At 40.5% G+C, this 26,040-nt stretch overlaps 1 protein-coding gene across 1 annotated transcript in view; it reads right to left on the bottom strand.

Annotated features, from left to right (window-relative positions):
- The window catches only part of LOC109431943 (tyrosine-protein phosphatase 99A), a 586,380-nt gene extending 560,997 nt beyond the window's left edge, over nucleotides 1–25,383 (bottom strand). Inside the window, exon 1 of the mRNA XM_029856676.2 lies at nucleotides 25,246–25,383. Within this exon, the coding sequence (XP_029712536.2) occupies nucleotides 25,246–25,381 (136 nt within the window). The 5' untranslated portion in view covers nucleotides 25,382–25,383. The remainder of the gene's footprint in view (nucleotides 1–25,245) is intronic.
- Nucleotides 25,384–26,040: the final 657 nt, after the last annotated feature.

Here is a 26,040-nt window from a genome sequence, read left to right as displayed (position 1 = left end):
TTGCTATTATCTCAGTTCAGAAGCATGCTATCGAAAAACAATGTATGGATGAATTTAACCTTGTAGTTTTATCTGAAAGTTTGCCGAATAACATTGGGGTCGCAAACGTATACCAAAGTCGTGAGCGAGCTGTGAAGGCAACTCTCCACACGGTGAATGTAAATTCCATTCACGCTGTGGAAAGTTGCCTTCACAGCTCGCTCACGACTTTTGAATGCGTGTGCGACCCCAATGTTATTCGGCAAACTTTCAGATAAAACTACAAGGTTAAATTCATCCATACATTGTTTTTCGATAGCATGCTTCTGAACTGAGATAATAGCAAATGAATGTATTTTTTTGCAAATGAATGGTTGCCGCCTTGCCAGCTTTTGTATTTCAATGACATTTTCACTGCCAAAGTGGCCTAAGTCATAAAATTGGAAAATGAATTATTCGAAAAAAGTAAAATAATAATATTTTGAGAATGGAATATCGGCACCAACATTTCAAAAGGGCGTAACTGCATTTGGAAGTAATACCTTCTTTCAAAGCTGTAGGTCGTACTGCCTCCCTTACACTCAAACCACCGTGGTTGTCGGAAAGAGGAGAGTTTTTCCCATCTGGTACTTGTTGTGAAAAACATGGAAATCATAACACATGATCCACAGCTTTAAAAGAAGGTGACGATTCCAAAAGTAGTTATGCCCTTTTGAAATGTTGGTGTCGATATATGTTTTAAGTTATCCAGCATATGAAAGCATGTTATTGGACTGTTTGAATGCACGTATGGTGAAAAATTAATATGTCACAAAACTTTTCAAATTTTCATATATTGTACCTTAGAAATTTTGGTAATTTTTAAGTTAAAAAACGGTTCGTGTCGTCACGTGTCGCCGCAATTTCGAATAGTACATCTTAAACATTATGCTTAGAGCTGCCTAAAAACGTTTAAATATTTTGCAGAAATTTGCAGTTTTTCAAATTAGAGCTATTTAAAAAAGTCATGTTTTTTCATAAATTTAACGATATTTTTCCATGTTTTACTGAAATAAAATATATCTTTCCACATTTTTCCCACGTTTTGAACAAACTTGATTGGATTTGATCGGAAGATGATCATTTATTTAAATACGAATTGATTTTCTAACAAAAAACGCAAAAAATGTGGGGTTTACTGATTTTCACCGTTTTTGATATTATTGAAATTACGTAATTTTTGAATATCCCTTTTTAAAGACTAAAAATACTATATAACATATCTAGGCAACCTATAACTTCGATTAAACACATAAAAAAAGTTTTGGCCGAACTTTATCTTTTTCCGACCATTGTGGGTTGGCAGCAAAAGAGAAACAGGAAAACGCGGTACGTGAAACTGTACATCCCTCAGCTTCATCGGTAGCACCTGCATACTCGCCGATGTATTGAAAGGCCACGAGTTCGGCATTGTAGCGTTGCAGGAGGTGTGTTGGAAAAGGGCTGATTCTTCAACCGGGCCTTCAACCGGGTAGGCCGGGCTAGGTGGGAGGATGAAATCAGAGCTTACCACAGCAGACGGAATACCAAAACAAACAGAGGTTGGAGAAGCAGCATCGAACCGAAATGTGTGGCGTACAATTGTTGACACAGTCTTTTCGATGTAAAGCTGTAGTACTAAATAAATTAAATTAATATAGGATATCCAGCATCGAGAAAATGGAGTGTCAGCTATGCCCATATTCACTTGCACAATCATGTGCCAAATACTACAAGTAACTGTAAAACAAGATTTGACCTTTCGTATAAATCATTTTACCTTAAAGTTAAACTCTAATTATTCAAATTTCAACGATTCTTGCCATTTCCCCCCGCCAGATAGTCAGAACGACAACCACTTTGCGCCGAACATTCAATTTAATTTACAGAAACGCTCCATTCGCTGAAAAGTTCTCCGAGCGTTTCGTCGATGGACGACATACTTTCCCAACCCAACCAGAAATAGTTTATTATCCGGGCTTTCTCCTTTGTTCGTTTACCGGCTGCCATTGGCACAACTTCCTGAGAGCTACATAATCAGAGGGTGTTTATCCGATCTACGCTTTTTCAGCTGCCCCGAGTCGAGTCGGACGGACGGAGCGGAGCGATGGTTCTGTCGTTGTCACTGCTCGCTCACCATTGCTGCCTAGTTGAGAATGACTTTAGCAGATAATTAGGTTTTGGGTGCGGCGCTTGATGACGATGATGGAAATGGTTTTCTAATGCAGAAGTTTTTGGGGACTGCAGCGAGAACTTTTGCTTTCTGGTGCATGTCACTACTACCTACTCGAACGGCCAGACGAATTGTATTGAACTGGATAGTGTACCATTAAACTCTTGCTTCATGAGTTAGAAATAATGGTCAGGGTTCAGGGGAATGTAAAAATTTTCAACTAATGGTGGATGAAAATTCTTAGAATTTTTTTTTAAATCTCAAAAATGCATAAAGCCGCAAAATCATATTTTTTTACAATAAAAAAATGGCATTTTTGATGACGTAAAAATGATCTAAAACTTTTTCGCCGTTTCCTGTAAAACCAGCACATACCTTACCACGGTAACTTTCAATACTTAGCGCCGTGCCATACCTTAGTATGGGCGTAGCGGCTTCCGGGCATACACCGCAGAGCTATAGGTCATCATCCGGGACAGTGTCACTATAGCTGTGGAGGCTCTTTTGCAGGCGTAATCAACGTGGCCACCGAAAATGAGCTTATCGTCAATCATCTCACAACCAGTTGGTCGGCGTTTTTTGAGCAGATAAAAATAAGCGAAGCTATTCGATTACTCTGAACTTTTCGACGTTTCTTTGACGCAGATGGGTCATTACATAAAAGAACTATAGTTTTTCAGAAAATAATGCGCTTGATTTGATGTCCCAAGTGCTTGCAGGACATTCCCCAAAGTAATCGAAAAACAGATGGTCCGGCCTGACTTAAGGACAGACTTGTTAGGATCCCAAAATGATCGCACAATGGCCAAGTTAGGCACCTACTCATGATTTCGAGGGCACGAATCTCTTCGTAAACAAAACCAGCGCACCTGATTTTCTTATTTTAAGCTTATTACAAGTGAGCAAGAGCAGAATAAGAAAATGCACCATTGTATGAAGCTTGCTTCTGGAGATTTGTGCGTTTGAAGCTCTGATGCACTGTTGCGGCGGGATTTCAAGACGTTTGTCCTTAACGCCGACCAATTGTTTGACGGAGCGCTTCAAAGTGATTGTGCAATCATCTACACTGATCACCGTTTGCTCCTCCGACTTTCGGTAGTTCACAACCTCGGTATTGTGGTGAGCTAATTCCAGTTTCCTGGATCTCATCCACGCCTCCACGACCTTGATCGAGTGGGCAGTAGTCTACTCCTCTTCTTTGATCGATTCACCGTAGACTTCCAGCGGAATGTTGTCTGTGAAGCCGACGATCTCCATCCCCACCGGGAACTCTAACCTCAACACCTCGTCGTACATGACATGCCATAACACCAGACCCAAGATGGAACCTTGCGGGACTCCTGAGGTAATGTGAAAGCACTTCCAACCCACCTCTGTGTCGTAAACTAGTACTCGATTCTGGAAGTAACTTCCAAGAATCTTGTACAGGTACCCGAGTATCTTCAGACGCAGGAGCGCATCGGCAATAGCCGGCAAACTGGCGCTATTGATCGCGTTCCTTACATCCAGAGTCACTACTGCACAGTAGCGAATCCCCCTTCTCTTACGCTGGAACGCTATCTCGGTGGTTTTTGTAGCCGAGAGGATAGCGTCTACGGTCTACCTCCCCTTCCGAAAGCCGTACTGGCTACTCGAGAGAGCATTTTCGGTGTGCCTCAACAATCTATTGAGGATAATCTTTTCGAGCTCCATCCGAACCTGGGGCTTTACTTACGCTAAGGGACTCTGCTAGTCTGCTATATCCAAGTTCCACATCGGTGACTCCCTCCTCATCGCTAGCTCCAGTCCGGCATTTCTACGAAATTAAGCTAAGAGCTAGGATCATGACGCGGAAAAAGCCCCTTGATGATCCCCTCCCTCTGGAGACGCTCTGTAGGAGCCATTACACCTCTTGTCACGGCCACCACGACCCTGTAGGCATCACCCCACGGATTCGCATCGACACTCTGACAGAGACCCTCAAAGCATGTCCTTTTACTTGCCCTTATCTCGGTCTTAAGCGCGGCATTTGCAGCGGCGAAGCTCTTCCTCAGATCGTGCTCGCTGCATCCGCCGCCTAGCGCGTAGCCAGGCGCGATGCAGATTCGCAACCGCTTGAGTCCAACAGTAAGCCGGTGGTCTCCCATTTCTAGGGTGGACTTATCTACCCACGGTTGGCACGGTAAAGGCTGGGTATGCTGAGCAATTCAGATCCCATTGTGATCCACTAGCCTCTGCCCAACAACTCCTATCCCTACCTCCACGCGGTACCGGCCGGAAATTGTGAGCAACCTTAGGGAAGATCGGGTAACCAACCCCGGTGGGAACTTTGGTCGTAGGCTGACAGGGAAGGGGGGGTTTGCTTCGGCAAACCTGAGCGTCTGTTCTCAAGGAGGAGCGGCTCACAACAACGTCTGATCCCCATGTTAGGGGCGGCTGATCGACGTCCGAGTGCCAGGGAAGGACTCTAAGCTCAACTGTGCACTATGGTCCTCCGGAAAGTAGGGGGTTGGTGCAAGGTTGCGACCATTCATTTGCAAAGATTTACATTCATTTGCTATTATCTTAGTTCAGAAGCATGCTATCGAAAAACAATGTATGGATGAATTTAACCTTGTAGTTTTATCTAAAAGTTTGCCGAATAACATTGGGGTCGCAAACGTATACCAAAGTGGTGAGCGAGCTGTGAAGGCAACTCTCCACGCGGTGAATATAAATTTCATTCACGCTGTGGAAAGTTGCCGTCACAGCTCGCTCACGACTTTGGAATGCGTGTACGACCCCAATGTCATTCGGAAAACTTTCAGATAAAGCCACAAGGTTAAATTCATCCATACATTGTTTTTCGATAGCATGCTTCTGAACTGAGATAATAGCAAATGAATGTAAATTTTTGCAAATGAATGGTTGCAACCTTGGGTTGGTGTCAGGCCCTACGAGCCAGCCGTAAAAAACATTGTAGCGGAAAATCAGCAACAGAATAATACGAACCGAGACCAACGGCAACGACCCCAGCGAACAAAAAGAACTTGCGATTGGAAACTCGGTACGTGGAACTGCCTCAGGCGATTTTTTCAGAAATTTCTCCCAGGGTTCCTCTAGAGAATTTCCCCAGAATATTATTAAGTAATTTTTGTAAGAATTCCTCCAGCAATTCCCAAAGGTATTCTCCCAAGATTTCATTCAGGAATTTCTCCAGGGGAGATTCTCGAGGAATTACCCCCAAGAGTTTCTTCAGGTCCAGGAATTTCTCTAGGATTTATCCTTCGGAAAATATGGCAGCAAATCCAGGATTTTCTTCTGAAAATTTTCAGGATATTTTTTCAGAAATTCTTCCGGGAATTCTACAAGAATATCCTGAGGATTTTTTGAGGAATTCTTCCTGGCATTTCTCCAGGAATTTCTCCTGAGATTTCTTCATTAATTGCTTCCGGTATTTATCCAGGGATTTCTTCACAAACTTTTTCAGGGATTTTCCCAGGGATTCCTCCAGGAAATCCTACGAAGATTCCTCCAGGAATCCTCTAGGGATTTCTTCAGAAAATATTTCAGGAATTCTCCAGGAATACCTTCAGGATTTGTTTTAGGAAATTCCCCTGGAGTTTCCTCTAGAAATTCATCCAGTAGTTCTTTAAAAAATTCCTCTGGAGATTCCATCAGGAATTACCTCATGGATTCCTCCAGCAATTTCCACAGGAATTCCTCCAGAAGTTTATCAGAAATTTCAGAAACTCCTCCAGGAGTTACCCCAAGATTTTTTTCCGGAATTTCTTCAAATATTTCCCCAGGAATTGCTCCTGGACATCCTTCAGAAATTATATCAGCAAATCCTCTAGGGATTCCTCCAGGTATTTCTCCAGGAATTTCTCCTGAGATTCCATCAGGAATAGCTTTAGGGATTCCTCCAGAAATTTTTAGAAGGATTTTTCCAAGGATTTTTCCAAGAAATCCTTCGAAGATTCCTCCAGGCAATCCCCAGAAGTTCTTCCAATGACTCTTCCAGAAAATCCTCTAGAAATACCTTCAGAAACTCTTCCAGGAAATTCTCCAGGAATACTTTCAGGATTTTTTTTAGGGATTTCACCAGATATTTCTCTGAAGATGTCTCCACGGATTTCTCCATAAATTTCCTCAAGGGTTCACCCAGAGATTCTTTCAGGAATTCCTTCGGGGATTTCTCAAGGGATTTTTTTCAGAAATAGAAAAATAATGGAAATAGCAATCTCCCAGAATTCCTCTGGAGATTTCTTTAAAAAAATAATCCAGTAATTCTTTCAAGATTTCCTCTAGATATTTCTCAAGCAATTCCCACAGGAATACCTCTAGGAATTCCTCCAGGCATTCCTCCAGGATTTCATCCAGGAATTTTTCCAGGAACTTCTCCAGAAACCTCTCCAAGAAAACCCCCAGAAATTTCTTCAGGATTTCCTCCAGGAATTCCTTCTGGACAGTCTTCAGAAATTTTTTTCAGCAATTCCTTCAGGAATTTCTCCAGGAAATCCTCTAGGGATTTCTCAGGAGATTCTTCTAGGAAATGCACCAGGAATACTTTCAGGTTTTTTTCAGGGACTCCCCTAGACATTCCTCCAGGGTTTCTTCAGAGATTCCTCCAGGGATTCCTTCACGTATATCTCCAGGGATATTCACAGAGATTCCTCCAGGGATTCCTCCAGAAATTCCTCCAAGGGTTCTTCCAGTAAATCCTCCTGGAATTTCTCAAAGGATTTCTTCATAAATTTCTTCAGCAATTTCTCCCAGAATTCCTCTGGAGATTTCTTCAGGAATTTTTCCAGGGATTGCTCCAAGAAATTGCTCCAAGAATTCCAGCTGGGTCTTATCCAAGTATTCCTCCAGGAATAATGCCCGGAGTTTGTTCAGAAGTTTCTCCAGGCATTCCTCTAGGATTCTCACTAGAGATTTTCCCAGTATTTGCTCCAAGGATTCCTCCAGGAATCCCTTCTGAGATTTCTCCAAGAATTCCCCCAAGGAATCCTCCAGAAGTTTATGTAGGATTTCTTCTATGATTTTCTCATGAGATCTCTTCAAAAATTTCTCTGGGTATTCCTCCCATAATTTATATAGGAATTTCATCAGGTATACTTTCAAAAATTCTTCCAGGGATTCCTCCAGGAATTTCGCCGGGAATTCCTCCAGGGATTCTACAGGGCTTCCTCCAGGCATTCCTGTAGGAATTGCAACAGGGATTCATCCAGGTTTTTCTTCAAGGATTTATCCAGGAAGTCTTCCAGGGATTTCTCCGGGAGTCCCTCAAGTGATTTCTTCAAAAATTCCTCTCAAGTTCTCTTCAAAAATTCATTCAGGAGTTCCTTCAAAAATCTCAGAAATCCTTCAAACATCTTTTCAGGAAAGTACCCAAGAACTTTTTCAAGATAACGTGATGTTTTTTGAATTATTTCAAGAATTTGTGGAGGAATTCCTCCAGCGAATAATATTGGAAGATAATTAAAGGGGGATGCATAAAGGAACCAGGCAATTCTAGGTTAGTCTTCAAAAAAGTTTATAATTTTCAAAAGATTTCAGCTATAATTTCTTATGCATATTTTGTAGACTTCAACAATATAAAAATCAGAGCAAATAATGCACGACTGATAAAAATCCTTTATCTTCCAGAAATTGGTCACCGCTAGGGGCTGTCCATTAATTACGTAAGGGTTTTAGGGGGGGAGGGGGGGGGGGTTGAGAAATCTTTTTTTTCCCCTGTTGGGGAAATTAAGCCACTGCGTCCAATAGGCTGAACTTTTGTGGCATGTCCCGTTTTGATATTCGCATCTAGCCAGCTAATTACCATGTGTCAAGTAATCAGCTACTGCCACGACGCGTCGTCTCCCAGTCAGGTGCAATGGAATTGATAAACTCCAAGACCTTCCCAGGTTTTGCAGACCAGATCTCACTGGGTTGCAAGCAACCACTATTTAGAAATCTTTGCCTGCGCGTGTATAAAGCACCACAACTGCAAAGCAGATGTTCCGAGGTTTCACGTTCCGTATTACAGAAACGACAGATATCACTCTGAATATGGCCAATATTTTTCAAGTGATACCTGCTCGGGCAGTGTCCAGTTACTAGGCCACTGTATGTACATAGAGCTCTCTTGTTGAGCTCTAAGAGCTTTTTGGTTTTATAAGCATTTGGTGTTATAAATCCTTTTGACTGATTGCAATTTTTGACATCCATCCAATTGGATATCACCCTCTGCTCAGCCCAGCGTTTCAGATCCATTTTAATTGTACAGTTTGATATACCACAGAATGGTTCTGGGACAGCAAACTGTAAATTGGAACTACTTATAAGTTTACTGAATTCTCTTGGCACAGCCTGTGCAGTGAAAGAATGCATTCCCAGACAAGCTTTGAAGTACATTTGTAAGCGCACAATGCTTTTAGTGCAGCTTGACTATCTGAGAAAATACAAATATTTGCATATCTGTATTTTCTCTCAAGGCAGATATTTGCGCATTTCAAAATAGCAAGAATCTCTGCTTGAAACACCGTAGGATAGTGTCCCATCGCCACTGAAATTTGTATTCCAGGGCCGTAGATTCCTGCTCCCTTTTTATTCCAACTTTTGAGCCATCTGTATAGAATTTGATTGACCCTTGACGAACAGTGGGACCTCCGACTTCCCAATCTGCACGAGTTGTTTCGTGCAACTAGTAAGGAAGATCATGGTTCTCCACAGGTTTCATCCAGTCTTTAATCATTTTCATTACTGGCCTATTTTGGAAGTATTGTGAAATGCTCAGGTGACCTACAAGATCACCTGGCATAAACTTTTCAACTCGTTCAAGTCTCAGCAATTCCTTTTCTGCTTCTAATTGCACGTACTCGTGCAAAGGTAGCAGATTGAGAATCGCATCTAAAGCTTTTGATGGTGTGCTTCGCATCGCTCCTGTAACAGCAATGGACGCAAGACGTTGAATTTTCGCAAGCTTTGATTGCGTGGTAACCTCTTTTGTTTTTGGCCACCAGACAAACGAAGCATACGTCACTTTTGGGCGGATTATGGCAGTATAAATCCACATTATCATTTTTGGTTTCAAGCCCCACTTCCTGCCAATAGTTTTGGAGCATAACCAGAACGCACTTGTTGCCTTACCGATCACGGACTCAATTTGAGCATTCCAGTTCAGAAATCTTACGAGCTATACAAAAATATTTGGCTTCTCATACAAACAATCTTACAAGGGGGGGTGGGGGTGTCGAAAAACCGTGAAAATCCCCTTACGTAATAAATGAACAGTCCCCTCCATTCCACTCGGTCCATGGCTGTTTGTCTCCAGTTATGCACTCTGCGTAGGGTCCGCAGATCGTCCTCCACTTGGTCGACCCACCTAGCTGCGCTCCACGTCGTCTTGTACCGGTCGGATGACTCTCGAGAATCATTTATGTCGGGTTGCTATCCGACACCCTGATGACGTGACCCGCCCACCGTAGCCTCCCGATTTTCGCGGTATGGACGATGGTTGGTTCTCCCAGCAGCTGATGCAGCTAGTGGTTCATTCGCCTTCTCCAAGTCCCGTCTTCCATCTGCACTCCGCCGTAGATGGTACGCAACACCTTCCGTTCGAAAACTCCAAGGGCACGTAGGGTCCATGTTTCGTGCCCATAGAGGACGACCGGTCTAATCAACGTTTTGTAGATGGTTAACTTTGTGTTACAGCGAACTTTATTCGATCGTAGAGTTCTGAAGAATCCAAAGTAGGCACGATTTCCTGCCACAATGCGCTTCTGAATTTCTCTGCTGGTGTCGTTGTCGTCGGTCACCAGTGAGCCCAAGTACACGAATTTTTCAATCGCCTCGATTTCATCACCGTCGATATGAATTCGGGGTGGCGGGCGCGGTGATTCCTCCCTGGAGCCCTTTGCCATCATGTACTTTGTCTTCGACACATTAATGACTAATCCGATTCGCCTGGCTTCACTCTTTAGTCGGATGAACGTTTCCGCCATCGTCTCAAATTTACGAGCAATAATATCAATATCATCGGCGAAACCAAGCAGCTGAACGGACTTCGTGAAAATCGTCCCACTCGTGTTTATCCCCGATCTTCTTATTACACCCTCCAAAGCAATGTTGAACAGCAAGCACGAAAGACCATCACCTTGCCGTAACCCTCTGCGAGATTCGAAGGGACTCGAGAGTGTCCCTGGTACTCGAACTACGCACATCACTCGATCCATCGTCGCCTTCATCAACCGTATCAGTTTATCCGGGAATCCGTATTCGTGCATAATCTGCCATAGCTGTTCTCGATCGCCGATTTGAAATCGATGAACAAGTGATGTGTGGGCACGTTGTATTCGCGGCATTTCTGCAACACCTGGCGGATGGCGAACATCTGGTCCGTTGTAGCGCGTTCACCCATAAATCCATAGTAGGCACGATAGACGGTGATAGACGGCGACATAACATTTGAGAGAGTATCTTGTAGGCAGCGCTCAGTAGTGTGATCGCGCGGTAGTTCCCGCAATCCAACTTGTCGCCCTTTGTGTAGATGGGACACACGATACCTTCCATTCATTCCACCGGTAATACTTCCTCCTCCCAAATCTTGGTAATGACCCAGTGTAGTGCTCTCACCAGTGCTTCTCCACCGTATTTTAGAAGCTCGCTTGGTAGTTGATCTGCTCCAGCGGCTTTGTTGGCTGGTTCAGCTTCTCGTAGAACTTTCGTGTGTCCTTAGCGCGGTACAGCTATTCCATCGCTTCGCGATCTCGTTCTTCCTGCTGGCGCTTCTTTATCCGGAAGACTGAGTTCTGTCTGTTCCGCGCCTGTTTGTAACGTGCCTCATTCGCTCTCGTACGGTGTTGCAGCATTCTCGCCCATGTTGCATTCTTCTCGTTTTTCAACTGTTTACATTCGCCGTCGTTCTGTGATTCGGAGTCGCGAAACCTAGTGCTGTACTACCTATGGCGGATCGGAAGTCCCTCCAGCCATCTTCAAGTGTAGCTGCGCCAAGCTGCTCTTCCGTTGGTATTTGTGTACATCAGGCGAGCTTTTTTTAACGTACATATTGAACAAAATACAACAACGTGAGAGCTGAAGGATTAAATAATGCTTTAAGAATTTAATGTTAATATAGGGTATCGCGCCACTTGGGCGGTGGCTTCTATATTCGTCTGTTTTCCACTATAACTCAGTCAATTTTGAACCAATTGACTTGAAATGCTGTACACGGGTAGATACTATACCTATCTCACCACATTCCAAAAGTTGTGTCAATTGGTTCAAATTTGACTGAGTTATAGTGGAAAACAGACGAATATAGAAGCCACCGCCCAAGTGGCGCGATTCCCTACTCAATTTCATCGTGCTGCATTTAGTTATAAAAGCTAGTAGGTCCACATTTGCTAAGGGTGCTTGCCCCCTCCTGACCGAAAAGCTGGCTACGCCCTTGAGCTGATTAAACCTGATAGTAATATTGTAAAACTATTTTTTTTCTATTCCATGTAATCTTTAGAAGTTCCTAAAGAGGACCCTCCAGATATTTCGCTAAGAATTCTTCTAGAAAAATTTCCATGCTTAAGAAGCTTCTCTCATCCATGGCGAAATATCTGGAGGGTCCTCTATAGGATTTTCTGTAGATTTTAAGAATAGAAAAAAAATAGAAACCAATAGATGCCATTTTTATTGCCATCACGTTTAAGAAGTTGGTTCGTAAAGTGTTGACGAGCAAAAAATGTTTGTCGTTTTCTTATCGGCGTGGGATTTTTTTTTGGCGGCGTGGAAAAATATGAACAGTGGCGCGCCGGGTCAATTTAGCTGGCGGCGGCGGCGTGGAAAAATCGTCGGCGACGGCGGCGCACACGGCTACTGTTGAAAATCGGAATTTTTGACACGCGAAAATCGATTTTCCTCCTAAACCGTGTGTCGGACGTACGTCGGGCACAGTGCACTGGATAGAGGGCCAGGTCCACAATCCAGCGCACTATGTCCGACGTTAGGTTTCATGTATAGATTTTGAGAAAATTCAATTGTCGGGTGTGGGGAAACTTCGGGTTTCAACCGCGACGACAATATTTGTTAGGCTAGGATTACAAAAAAGTGACGTCGATAATCGACTCCGCTCCGTTCTGACTAAAGGTGTTTTGACAGTTCAATATAAAGTTTTAAAACAGAGATACATTCGAAGTAATTTTATTTTGATGATTTGTGCACATAGTTTTCGACCAATTCTCAAAACAAACAAACAGATTCAGTTGAGAGGATGGAACAAACGACATACATTATCTCCTAATCGGCATACGTTAAGCATTTTGAATTCAAAATGCGGGCAATCAAATGTAATCCCCAATTGAGAAGAAATGACTGCCGACCCCAAAAATCTGACCGTCCGTCCTTAGGAAACGACAACTACGTAAAAGGCAACATAACTCCCACGAGTTCTCCGCACAAGCCACTGACTGCCATTTGCCGGCAGGGATACCATTTGAAAATTGCTTAATTTATCTCTACAACAACGGACGAGCACCGCAGTGCGCTGGCCATTTCTCCACTCCGAGCCCAATTACCGAGGGAAAATATAGGGTATGTGTTCCATCAGTAATCTCACGCTCCCATATTCATCCTATTCGAAAACAAGCGATTACGGCACCGATTGATTCCGTTCTTTTTGTTTTCATGCGTGCTCACTCCTAACAAAAAATACAAAAATAAGAAACAAAACAAACAACGCTTCAATCCTTTGTTTTTCGTAGGATGAAAATGGGAGCCACATGCTTAATAAGGGAACCAGTACCCTACATGTGTTCGGGTCGGTATCGTGTTCGAATCCCAAATTACCTACCTCCGTCCGCCCAGCCAAAGCCGGCAGCGACGCCTTTTCTGTTGTTATCAAAAGTTGCGTTTTCCCAGAAACTGTCGATAACAACAGCTCGAAGCGAATTGTATTTTAATTAACTTGTCACTTGGAAGATGTTTCTTCGTTCGTTGTTTCGTTCGGTCGTAACTTGGAAACCTGGAACACGCTGGTGTGGGTATCTCTTGGTTTCGCAGCCGCGCAGCTCTGCCGCAAAAAATGAAAACTTCTATTCAGCGAAGGTTGTTTTTGTTATTTGCCGAGTGGAAATTCTCTTCCGAAAGTAGTGATAAATCGATAATTTGAGGAAAAGTTTCGACTTTGGAAACTTTTCCCTTTCTGGGAGAATGCTACACACCACTCGCGGGTTTATTACTACGCTTCCGACACAATTCACAAAGAGAGGGTTTTCTGAAATAAGGGCCAAAACTTAGGTTTTTTATTTTTTTTTTGTTATGCATTGCAATTTTTTTTTGTTTAGAGAGACTTTACCTCTAGGGCATTCATCTCTATTCATTGCAAATAAATAATATAGATTTTCAATCAATTTTTGAATACAGAAAAATTGCTTAAATACAGTACTGGCCAAAATTATAGGCAGTGGTGATGATACGATGTTTAGGTGGATGAATCTCCCTTTGAGATAGCTTTATTCAAATGCAATAATTTTTGTATTACTGTTTATTGACTATGTAATAACAATACAACGTTTCTTACTTCGAACGATTATCAATGAAGAAAATAAAATCAAAATATTGAAATTGGTCAAAAACTACCTGGCCAAAATTATAGGCACTATGTGAACCTGCTAAAGACAGTGTGATATCTTATTTCTGTGACTACTTAAAATTGAGGTTATAATACTTCCTCGAGCTTTAAATGTTCTTTTGACACGGTTTGGAATCGGGATCACTCGTTTAGGCCATTGGCGTTTGATGTATTTTGATCAAATACCTATGAAAGCTCCAACGAGTACCTGGCAATTTTTAGTTTGATAATTTTACAACTGATGATCTATATTCTTCAATTGTTCTCAATACGGTTGTTGTCTAGGCTAGTTGGCGATTAAGCTGGGACAAGAAATTCATGGCTTTGAAACCAAAGAATTGATATTTCATCATGTGATATGAATCATTGTCTTGCTGGAAGTACCATTTATCGCCATTATAACTAAAGTTTTCATCAAAGTGTTTATCCTAGACAATAGATAGGGTGATGATATATCGTTTGGCATTCAGCATACCCTTATATAAAATCAGGGGATCAATAGCTTGTGCAGAAGATATATCCCCACACACTATTACTACTCCACCTCTTTGCAATCGTACTTTGATGCTAAGTGGTATATGGCGTTATTCTACTCTCCACCTAACAGACACCCCATATTCCAGTGAATTTCCTCAAAAGTGATAAAATCAATCAAAACAACATGATACCATTGTATTTTGTTCCAATAGACATATTTGCGGCTCCATTTGAGGCGTTGGTAATTTGTTTGTTGTATCGAACTGGACACCGCTTTTTTGAGTAGCTCTATAACTTACAACGACAAGTGGGACTGGATACAAACAGTGTGTAAGACTGAAATTCTTGAATAAAAACTGGACTGCCGGTTTCATAGAAAGGTAGACTGAATGCGATTTGGTATTTCAGAACCATTTTCAATGTTCGCGAGAAATATCTCAATTAGAACTTTGGTCGTAATGATGGCTACAGGTATTTCGAACAAGCCAACGCTTCACCTCACTATTCAAAATAATAAATTTTAATGCCACACAATCAAAACTAATCCTTTACAATGCCTAGGAGTTCAAATTCTGGATGGGTTGCCCACTTATCCAAACTTAAAATCATTTAGACACGGTTGGAGGACATTTACTGTTAACTTCAAATTTATAAACTAGAAATCACAAGAATCTCGATATACCTGTCATGGACATTTTATAAAACACACCAAAAAATAAACTCATAAATTAGTGATCTCGATTCTAAACCGTACTAACAGTTCAGCTTAACAGAATATTAGAGAGTCCTGATGATTTTTATTATTAACGTCTGAGATAGAACATCAAACTTTCTTAAGAAGGTCTTAAGTGCCTATAATTTTGGCCAGACAATTTTTGACCAAATTCAAGAATTAAATTCGTTCTCTTTCGTTAAGTTTCACCTCATGTAGGAAACAATGCAATTATATTTTGTGATCAATAAACAATAATACCAACATTATTGCATTTGAATAAAGCTATTTCAAAAGGAGATTTATCAACCTAAACATCGTATCACCATCACTGCCTATAATTTTGGCCAGTACTGTATTTGTTTACATCAAATAGATGAAATCAGTAACAAATTTTGAAAACGACGTATAATCAATGCTACACCATTGATTATACGTCGTTTTCAAAATTTGTTACTGAAATATCAGTTTGAACTAAATAAAGCAATTTTAGACAGCAAAACTTCTTTTCAAATCCATTCGAGCATTTGAAAATCATAGAAAATGGGTTGAATTTCTAAACCTAATTGGTTATTTACTTCAAAAGTTTATTTTTTATTTTTTTATTTATCATTTTTTATCTCTGCCCCTAGATTTGTCTAACTGTGCGACGGTTCTGACCGGAAACAAAAACTCAGTCAACCAGGAAGCAATAAGTTTCATCAGCGTCAGCCCACCCACCACCACACCGACCGTCGCGTCGTGGTAGGACTAAAGTGGAAAGCATTTTTCCAGATCCTTCTCAACCACGGATGTTGACTTTTCTGTTAAAAGATAAAACCGAAAGTAAGTTTGATTCCGCAGAGTGGAACAAACTATGGCGGACGTTAATTGAAACGTATGGTTTTAAACATACATTTTGATGTTTCGTTTTACAGTTTGAGTGTATTTGGATAAATAGCACTAGTCTACAGTGGGAAAGTTAGCTGAATGAATAGATCAGAAAATCGAGTTGACATATGGTGGATATGCAACTCGTAAGAAATTTTAGTATTGGCCGGTTACCGTGACACCAGCCATGCTGCGAGCAACCTTTGGAAAAATCAGGCAACCAACGCACTATGGGCCAGAAATCAAAATTTCGCGACAAAAGTAAAAAAAAGTTGTTTTTCTGAGATCAATCAATTTTCATATTTGTATGATTATTTGGGCTATGTTTGATTATATACCGACTGAATTTTTCGATTTGTAACAAAATATGATCGTTTTTTGTATGGAGAAACTTCTTACAAACGAAAATTCCCGATTTTAACCAATATTAAGAAAAATGTGATTTGTGATGAAAAATGTGCCCAACAAATATAACGCATACATTTCCTTAAAGTAAATTCAGTATATTTTGCATATTTGGTGCACAAATTGCGATGCTTTTAAGTTTAAAAATAAATTTTACAATATTTACTCAAATTTTACGGTTTATTTGCTAATGTGTTCAGAAAGTAGGAGTCTTCGACCGTATTCGACATGCAACTGGTCTAGGAAGCTAGTTGAGACTCTTCTTTTTCGAATGCTTCCGGACTTTTTTGCGGGAAACCAAGTTAGAGTGATTTTAGTGCTTGCTTAAATTTTACAATGTTTCACGCTGTGCTTCAATAATCGTCCACTTTTGCCATTACGACGCAATGACTTTATGGCTTGCGAAACAATATATGTACATAGATACAAACAATTATCATGCTGGAAGGTATTGTTTGAGATATAAATGTGATTATAAGCTTTTAAATCAAGACCACATACTTGCTCAATGTGCAAAGTTTCGGTATATCAATCCGTGTTATCAATTAGAATTTTGAATTAACTCAACGTACATACATATGGACAGATGGATACATTAATAATGAAATAAGGAACAAATCCACAGCTCAAGTGAAATTTTAACTCACGACCGTCATCTGCTACACAAGTGCTTTACCGACTTTACAAGGAAAATCAAATATTTCTATTCATCGCAAATATATCCATACCACTTGTACATATGTACACAGAGCAAGCGAAATTTATTTACTGTTCAAATACCGGCTCCGAGTCATTTGGCCGACTGTCATTTGGGTGGTTGCCACTTGGACGAACGCCATTTGGCCGAAAGGGCCATTTGGCCGAACGCCATTTAGCTGAATGCCGTTTGGCTGAAGAAGAAACGATCGCGCCACTGTTCTCCACGTCAGTATACTTCAAAATAATCGCCTATGATTAAAAGGAGGAAAAATCTCTGATAAAATATTGACAGTTTCAACGCCAACTAATCGCTGAATTGTACAACTAGAAAGAATAGTCAATGAGCCAAATGCAGGACATCTACAACACCTGAGCAGCGGATTTTTTCTCCAAAAACTTATCCATATATACATAAATTGAGCTTATTAAAAATCATAATTGACCACATACATGAATTGATGTACCAAAACTTTGCACTTTGAGTAAGTGTGTGGTTTTATTTAAACGCCTACAATCACAGTCTTACCTGAAACGAAACCTTCCAGAATAATAGTAGTTTGTTGCTATGTATATTCAGCATAAGCAAGCAAGCAAGCGAAGCAAGCCATAAAGAGATTGCTTCATAATGGGAAAAGTGGATCGTAGAGTGGATGATGGTTATTGAAGCACAGCGTAAAACATAGTTTTGTAAAATTGACAGTTATTGGAGACTATTCTCAACTTGTTACTCTTTACAAGATCATTGTTCAAAATGGTCTATGTAATTACTTAGTTTGGATTTTCAATCATTATATAACCAGAATTATATAAATAGCAATGCTTTGTTAGTCTTCTTTTTGAATGGCTAAGAAATTAAATCTAAATGATAATTTCCAGGAATTCTTTGATGAGTATCTTTAAGAATCTTTGAATTTTCTAGCAGCATTACTGCAAAATATGGTTATGTGCTTCTTTGTGGAATTAAAGTACCATGTGGGAAAAAATCTGGTTAAATTTGCAATGGAATTCCAGCAAAAGTTTTTGAATTCCTATAGTGAGAATAGATGTCACATAATTAGAAATGATCCATGTAGCTCAAGCGTAAACGCGAGTATATTCTTCAAAACCATGCTGGAGGTGATTACTAGTCTGACACTAATATCTTTTATTTCGTGGGCCAGGGGTATATGTGCGTCTATCAAACAATGCACACATTCAAAAGGCCATTGATGAAATTTTAATATTTTTAAAGGCTTTTGCTACCAGGGGTAATCTTGAAGGTATTCATTATTGGATTCCTTAAAGATTTCTCGGAGATAATTGTGGAAGAATTCCTTGATGACTACTTGGAGAATTTCTTGGCTTCTGTGTCCCTTTAAAATTATCTAAAAGAATTCCAATACAAATCGCTGGAGGAATTCCTCTAGAAATCCTTCAAATTATTCAAAAAATCTACAAGTAATCCTAAAAAAAACCTTGGAGTGAATCCGTGATAAAGATTATGAACGGATTACTGAGATTTTTGCACTTATCGCTGAATATTTTTTTGAAAAAAATCCAGACAGGAATTCTCGGAGCAAAACCTGCAGGAACCCCTGGAGAAATTCAAAGAAGCAATTATGCGGAATCTAAAGAGCAATTATGCGAAAATTTCAAGATAAAAAATCTGAAGAATCCGCATCAGAAATCCAATTACAAGAAAAAATTTAGATGAATCCTTGGAGGAATTTTTGGAGGAATTCTTCGAGAAACCACAAGAGGAATTCCTAGATATATTTCTGGAGGAAATCCTGGACAACCTTCTGGACAAATTCCATGCGGAATCCCTGAAGGATTTCCTGGCCTAATGCCTGGAGCATTAGAGGATTTTTTTTTATTATCGTACAAATTGGTACGAAATCCTGGAGAATTTTCTGGACAAATTCCTGGCGGAATCCCTGGAGAAGTTAATGGAGAAATTTCTGAAGGAGGCACCCCTGGAGAAGTACCTGGAGTAATGCCTGGAGCATTAGAGAAATTTCTGATGCAATTCCAAGATAAATTTCTAAAAGAATTCCCAGATGAATATCTGGAGGAATTCCAGGAGGAATTCCATGAGGAATTCTTGGAGGAATTTCTGGAAGAATTACTGGAGGAATTTCACGGAAGAATCCTTAGAGGAATCCCTGAAGGAATTCCTGAAATTTCTGGAGGAATCCGTGAAATAACTCCTGGACGGATTTCTAGAGGAATCTCTCTCTCTCTTCTTGGCGTAACGTCCTCATTGGGACAAAGCCTGCATCTCAGCTTAGTGTTCTATGAGCACTTCCACAGTTTTTAACTGAGAGCTTCCTCTGCCAATGACCATTTTGCATGCATATATCGTGTGACAGGCTTGAAGATACTTTATGCCCAAAGAAGTCAAGGAAATTTCCTTTACGAAAAGATCCTGGACCGACCGGGAATCGAACCCGTCACCCTCAGCATGGTCATGCTGAATACCCGTGCGTTTACCGCCTCGGCTATATCGGCCCTTTCTAGAGGAATCTCTGGAGTTGAAATTCATGGATTAATTCCTGCAGGAATTTCCGGAGGAATCCCTTGGGAAAAAATCCTATAAAATTTCCTAAAGAATCTCCTGAAAGAATATCTGAACGTCTGAAGTAATCTCTGAAGGATTTTCGTGCAGAATTTCTTGAAGGAATGCTGTAGGAATTTCCGAAGAAATTCCTGGAGGGATTCCTGGATCAATTTCTGAAGAAATTCCTGTAGGAATTTCTGAAGAAATACCTGGGGTAGATCTTCGTGGAATTCCTGGAGGAGTTCCTGGAGAAATGCCTGGATGAAATCCTGGAGGAATACCTGGAATAATTCCTGGATAAATTCACAGAGAAATTTTTGGGGGAATTTCTGAAGGAATTCCTGGGCTAATGCCTGGAACAATCTCTGGAAAATTCCTAGATGAGTTCCTGGTGGAGTTTTTAGAAGAATTCTGGGAGGGACCTCTAAAAGAACTCCCGGAGTAATCTCTAAATGAATTCCTAGAGAAATCCTGGGTTGAGTCCATTGAGAAACTCCCAGGAGAAATTTCTAAAGAAACCTCTTGAAAAATTCCTAGAGGAATCCTTAGAGAAATTTCTAGAGAAATTCTTGGAAGAATTTATGGGAAAATTCTTGGAAAAATCCCTGAAGCAACCTCAGAAGGAATGCCTGGTAAGTTCTGGACAAATTCCAGCAGGAAGTTCTGGACAAATTCCTTGCGGAATCCCAGGAAGAATTCCTGGATAAATTTGTAAAGGAATTTTCGGGGAAATTCCGAGGAAGTATTCCTGGAATGAATTCCTGGAGGAATCTCGAGAGAAATTCTGGAAGCAATTACTGGAGGAATTTCAGAACAAATTCCAAGATAAATTTCTGAAGAAATTCTAAGATAAATTTCTAAAGAAATTCCAAGAGAAATTTCTGAATAAATTCCAATAGAAATTTGTAGAGTAATTCCCAGAGCGATTTTTGGAGGAATTCCAGGAGGAACTCCTGGAAGAATTGCGGTAGTAATTTATGAAGGGATTCCTATGGGAGTTCCTGGATCAATTCCTGGAGGACTTTCTGAAGAGATTCTTGGGGTAATTCTTAAGAAACCGCTTAAGGAATTCCTGGAGGCATCCTTAAAGGAATTTCTAGAGAATTACTTGGAAGAATCCCTGGGGGAACTCTTGGAAATAAACCTGGAGGAATCCCTGAAACAATTTCTGGAGGAACCTCAGGAGGAATACCTGAACAAATCTCTATAGGAAATCTTGGCGAAATTTCGTGGAACTATTAATGGAAGAACCCCAGGAGGAATCCCTACACGAGTACCTTGAGGAATCCTTGAATGAATTCCTTGAAGAATCTCTAGAGGAATTCTGGTAGAAATCCATGGAGAAATTTCTGAAGGAATTCCTGGAGAAATTTTTAGAGGAATTCTGAAAGAAATTTCTGGTGGGGATCCAGGAGGAATTTCCTGAGGAATTTCTGGAGGAATTCCAGGAGGAATTCCAGAAGGATTTTCAGGAGGAATTACTGCAGGAATCATCGGTGGAATTTCTGGAGGGATCCATGAAATAATTCCTGGAGGAATGTGTAGAAGAAACCCTAGAGAACATATTCCTGGATTAAATCTTGGAGGAAACCCTGGAAGAATTCTTGGATCCATTCTAGAATAAATTCCCGGAGGAATTCCTGAGGAAATACCTGAGGTAGTTCCTGTAGAAATTCTTAGTAGAACTCTTGCAGAAGTCCCTGGAGAAATGCCTGAATAAAATCTTAGAGGATTGGCAGGAGGAATACCTGGAATAGTTCTTGAAAAAAAAAATCCGGGAGGAATTTCCGAAGGAATCCCTTGAGGAGTTTCTGGAGGAATCTCAAGATTTATGATGAAATACAAAGTTCGATTTCTGAGAGAATTCCAGGAGGAGTTTCTGATGAATTCTTAGAGGAAATACTGAAGAAACCGTTAAAATTCCTGAGGAAATCCTGAAATCCTGGATTAATTCCTGGGGGAGCTTCTGAAGGAATCCCAACAAGAGTGCTTGCAGGCATTTTTGAAATAATCCCGGAATTCGTTTTTGAAAGAATAACAGAAGAAATTTCCGGTGAATCCCTGGAGGAACTCGAAGTAATTTCTGAAGAAACCCGATGAGCAATCCCGGAAGCAATCCCATGAGGAACTCTATGGAATCTAAGGAGAGCTTTCTTACCGAATACCTGGAAGATTTTTTGTAGGAATATTCCTGGATAAAAAAAATTGAAAAAAATTGTTGAAGGAATACTAGGATCCCTTAAGGTTTTTTTGCACAATTTTTTCAAACAATTCTTGGAGTATTTTTTAATAATTTCTGAGTAAAATTTTCTAAAAGATTTTCTGGAATACATTCCTGCAGAAATACTTTGAATCATTCCAGATGTAATTATTGGAGCAATCTCTGGTGGAATTCTGGAAGGCATATATGGAGAAATCCCTGTAGAAATCTCTGAATACCTGCAGAAATACCTTAAAGGATCTCTGGAGAAATTCATAAAGGAAACCTCGAAAAAAGCACTTGCTGGAAAAAGGAGCAATTGCTGGAGGAACCTCTAAAGATATCCTAGGACAAATCCCGGAAAAAATGTCTAGTGGAATCCCTAGATGAATTCTTGATTGAATTTCTGGAAGAAGCCATGATGGAATCACTGAAGCAAGCTATGGAAAAAAATCTTGGAGGAATTGTTCATACTCATATAGTTTACGAAACTTAAAACAGTCATTTTGATTACTCAAAACTACAATACCAATTTGCATATTCACATATCGGGCGCCCATCCCGCTTAAAATTCATCTTAAGTCAGGCCCTCCTGGGCCTCCTCCAGGAAAAAATCCTAGCTACGCCAATGTTGACAAACTGACACACGATAAAGAACATTCACACACGCCTTAATAGAAACCACCACAGCCCTAATAGAACATTGTATAACACACAACCACAGATTTCAACTAGACCACACCAATATTATAGACCATAGCCACAAACCATACACACTTCCATTTCTTGAGATGTGCCGTATTACAAACCAGACCAAACGGCGAACAAGCGAACAGACACTGATGGGCTCAATACGACATACGCCGGCTTGTTGCACGACATCAAGAATATCTATAGACGTGACAAATCTAGTAAGAAATCGCAGACCACAGAAGAATGACAATATGAAGATAGAGCAGGGCATCAAGACCACCATTTAAAAATAGACAAATTCATAATAAGAAGAATTACGCCATTAGCAAATAGTCCACCAAAGTTCACCGTAGTGTTATTAAGTGTAAGAATTATTTAATTTACCAACAAAAAATGGACATGCAAAATTTCAAAATTACTAACCAGACAAATCTACCCCAAGCATGTACCAAAAAATTATAGTCAAGACAGTTATAGTTAGCCGAAACACAAGAGACAAAACGAGAACAATATTTTAAGTCAAACACAATTAGTTAAGATATACCTAACCCTAAAAAGGATACCTTCATGGCCTCAGTTTCGTCACCTCGCTGAGTGTGTTCCATCAAAGACGAGCTCTCAATGGCGCCTGGGGTCCAATGGATCCCAGGTATCCCTTTTAGGGGTTGTAGGAACTTCTCTTTATGAGAAAGTGGTTGAGTAATAAAAAAAGAAAAGTTGTTGAATTTAATTGAAAATAAATGTGTTTGTGAATTAGTAAAGAGAAGTTCCTACAGGGGTAATCAACAAAATCAATTCCAGTTCCCCCTGATGAAGGCACCATCCCTAAGTGCCGAAACGTTGGGTAAATAATAAACCCGTTTCAAGAATAAAGACTGCGTAGCCACTTAAAGTTCACAGTTTAGAGTTTCAGTCGATCCACACAAGCAATAGTCCATTTAAAGCTATTACGTGTAAATCACAGGGAAGCCGCTCAGCACTAAAATGTGTAAGACCTACTCATAAATGCATAATTTTCATACCACTCAGAAAATGTGTCGGAGTTACACACTCACAAAATCTGCTCCTGCGTCCACAAAATCGTTAAAGTTGCATTTTTTGTATGGCTAGGTTTACTAGTGACCTCGACGAACCAAAAAATATAGCCATTTCGCATCTAGAATAGTGTACGAGCAGATTTTGCGGATGTGACACTCTTACACATTTAATGAGTGGTATGGAAATTATGCATTTATGAGTAGGTCTTACACATTTTAGTGCTGAGGAGTTTTAGGAGTTTTAACTCCTTCACAGATTGTGTAAATTTAGAGTTACTGATTTTACTATTATATTTTTTGAGTGTTTTCTTTTAAGTTAACAACGACAAATAGTATGGACTGGGATCATTTAGGCACTTGCTGTTCTAACTCAGTTAGTTTCAAGGACAAGGTATTTGGAGTACACAGTTCAAATTTTTTCGAGCACCAATCTTGTGAACCGTCAAACGGATCTGGCTGAAAATGTAACTCAATGCTTACTGTTCGGAAGCAAGCATCAAGTTACATTTTCAGCAAGATACGTTTGCGGTTCTCTAGATTTATGCTCGAGAAAATTTAAGCTGTGTACTCCAAATGCCTTGTCCTTAAATCATCTGATGCTTTTTTGACACGTGAGATACGTGCAGTGTCTAGTTATGTTACAAAAAATGAAGCCAGTTGGTTTGATATTGACTAAGTTACAGCAGCAAGTGGCCAAAAACGTATCCTCCGCTCAAATGGTCACATACACTACATTTACTATTTCAGTTGCATGATATTTCAGTCAATTGATATCTAGACTAACATAACAACCATTGTGAATTTCTGCTTCTCCAGGTCCTCCTGAGCGTATTTTCCATTATTCATGCAATCTCGGACCAGTAACAGGTAGAGCAGACTCCCTTATATCTGTCAACGGGATAAGTTTACATAAATACATTGAAATACGACTAGGAAAAACGAAGGAAGCTGAGGCGTACAATGATTGTTCCGCCCTTTTCACATGTTGGTCTAGATATGTTCAGCTTTTTGGGGATCAGGCTACAATTATTATCTATACATACGACCAGTGTTGAAAATTTCATTTCGTCATATCTAAATTCAACCGCCTACAGCTAATTTTAGAAGCTGAACCTGAGAATATGGTGTATGAAAAACTTGTGCGGCTAGACCAGTTCTGCTAGAAAGTCACGGAAAAACCGATATTTTTCGAATATTTATGGTAAATGTCACGGACCACCTTTGAAAAATGCTAAATGATATTCACCGTGAATATCATTTGGCATTTTTCAAAGGAAGCCCGTGACATTTACGTTAAATATTCGAAAAATAGCGGTTTTTTCGTGACTTTCTAGCAGAACTGGTCTAGCTGCACAAGTCTTTCATATACCATATTCTCAAGTTCAGCCTCCAAAATGAGCTGTAGGTGATTGAATTTAGATATGACGAAATGAATTTTTCAGCACTGCATACGACCCTCCCAAAAACTAGAAGTGAGTATGGGAGTTTGGCATTCATACCAATTTCAGTAGGCTGTATTCAACTGCGATACGAAAAGTATTCATAGACTGATTTGTTCAATTGTAAACCAAAATTTTCATAGTATAATGAATTATCCCGTCCCCTTTGACTCACATCTCTTTTCACATATTTTCAACGGATTACGTTAAATGAAACGGCACGAATTGAAAAATATCAAGGATATCATTCATCATTTTCCAGTAACAAATCAAGTGTGAATGAATAGCTCATACAGTTGATCCGTTTATCAATAACGGGCATACGTCAGGAAAATAAACGAATCGAGTACAGAACAAACACTCGTGTTATTTCAAACTGCCATTGAATTCCAAAACTAATGCAATATTTTCATAGGGCAAACCAAAACCTATACTCACCGAAAACTCTCGTTGCATCGGCTCCAAACATCCTAGCCGCGGTTGCCACCAACAGGACCAGTAATCCACATGCGGCTATAAATCCACGCCTGTCCACGGAACGGGCGGTCCCGGTGCTCCGCGGTGCACTGTTCATTGTGCTTCGGGTGGATTATATTGTTGATTTTTTCTCCAATTCGTGTGTTATTTTCTCCTCACTTTCGCGGATACACCTTCTCACACCTCGCACTCACACCTTTGCACAATTGTGCGATCATCAGCATCCCACTGGGTCACCAGGGAATTAATCCCCAATGCCAACAAAAACAACCGTACTGACACCATCGTTGTCCGTCGTCGTCCACGTCTGAGAGCGGAAAACACTGGCGGCCTCCTACAGACACCACCGGCAGTCGACGTTCCGGAGCCATTGTTGTGTGCAGGCGTCGCCGTCGACGCTGCTGCACCTTGCTGTGTCCGGTGCTGCTGCTACTGCTACTGCAAATGACACCGGCCAATCTAAATGGTCCATTTTTGCCTGTTTTACCACTTCACAAGTTCACCTGGACAGTATTTTTCTTTGCATTCGCAAATCCACTCTCGGGAGGAAACAGAAACCCAACAATTTCCATCATTACCGGATTTTCCCGGAACCGGGAAACAATGCACTGCCGTTGGTCGCTCCGATGGCTTCGTTCCGTTCTATTGTTTCTCGATTTGCGCCAACTGCCTTACATGCGGTGCTGCTGGTGGGGTTTTTCGTAGAAGTGTTCTTTTTTTCACATTTAGGATGTCTCTCGGGCTTTGTTTTAGAGT

The sequence above is a fragment of the Aedes albopictus genome, chromosome 1 (assembly GCF_035046485.1).
Source record: "Aedes albopictus strain Foshan chromosome 1, AalbF5, whole genome shotgun sequence".
Taxonomy (NCBI): domain Eukaryota; kingdom Metazoa; phylum Arthropoda; class Insecta; order Diptera; family Culicidae; genus Aedes; species Aedes albopictus.
The sequence above is the reverse complement of the archived record's forward strand: the minus strand, read 5'-3'. Positions and strand labels throughout refer to the sequence as shown.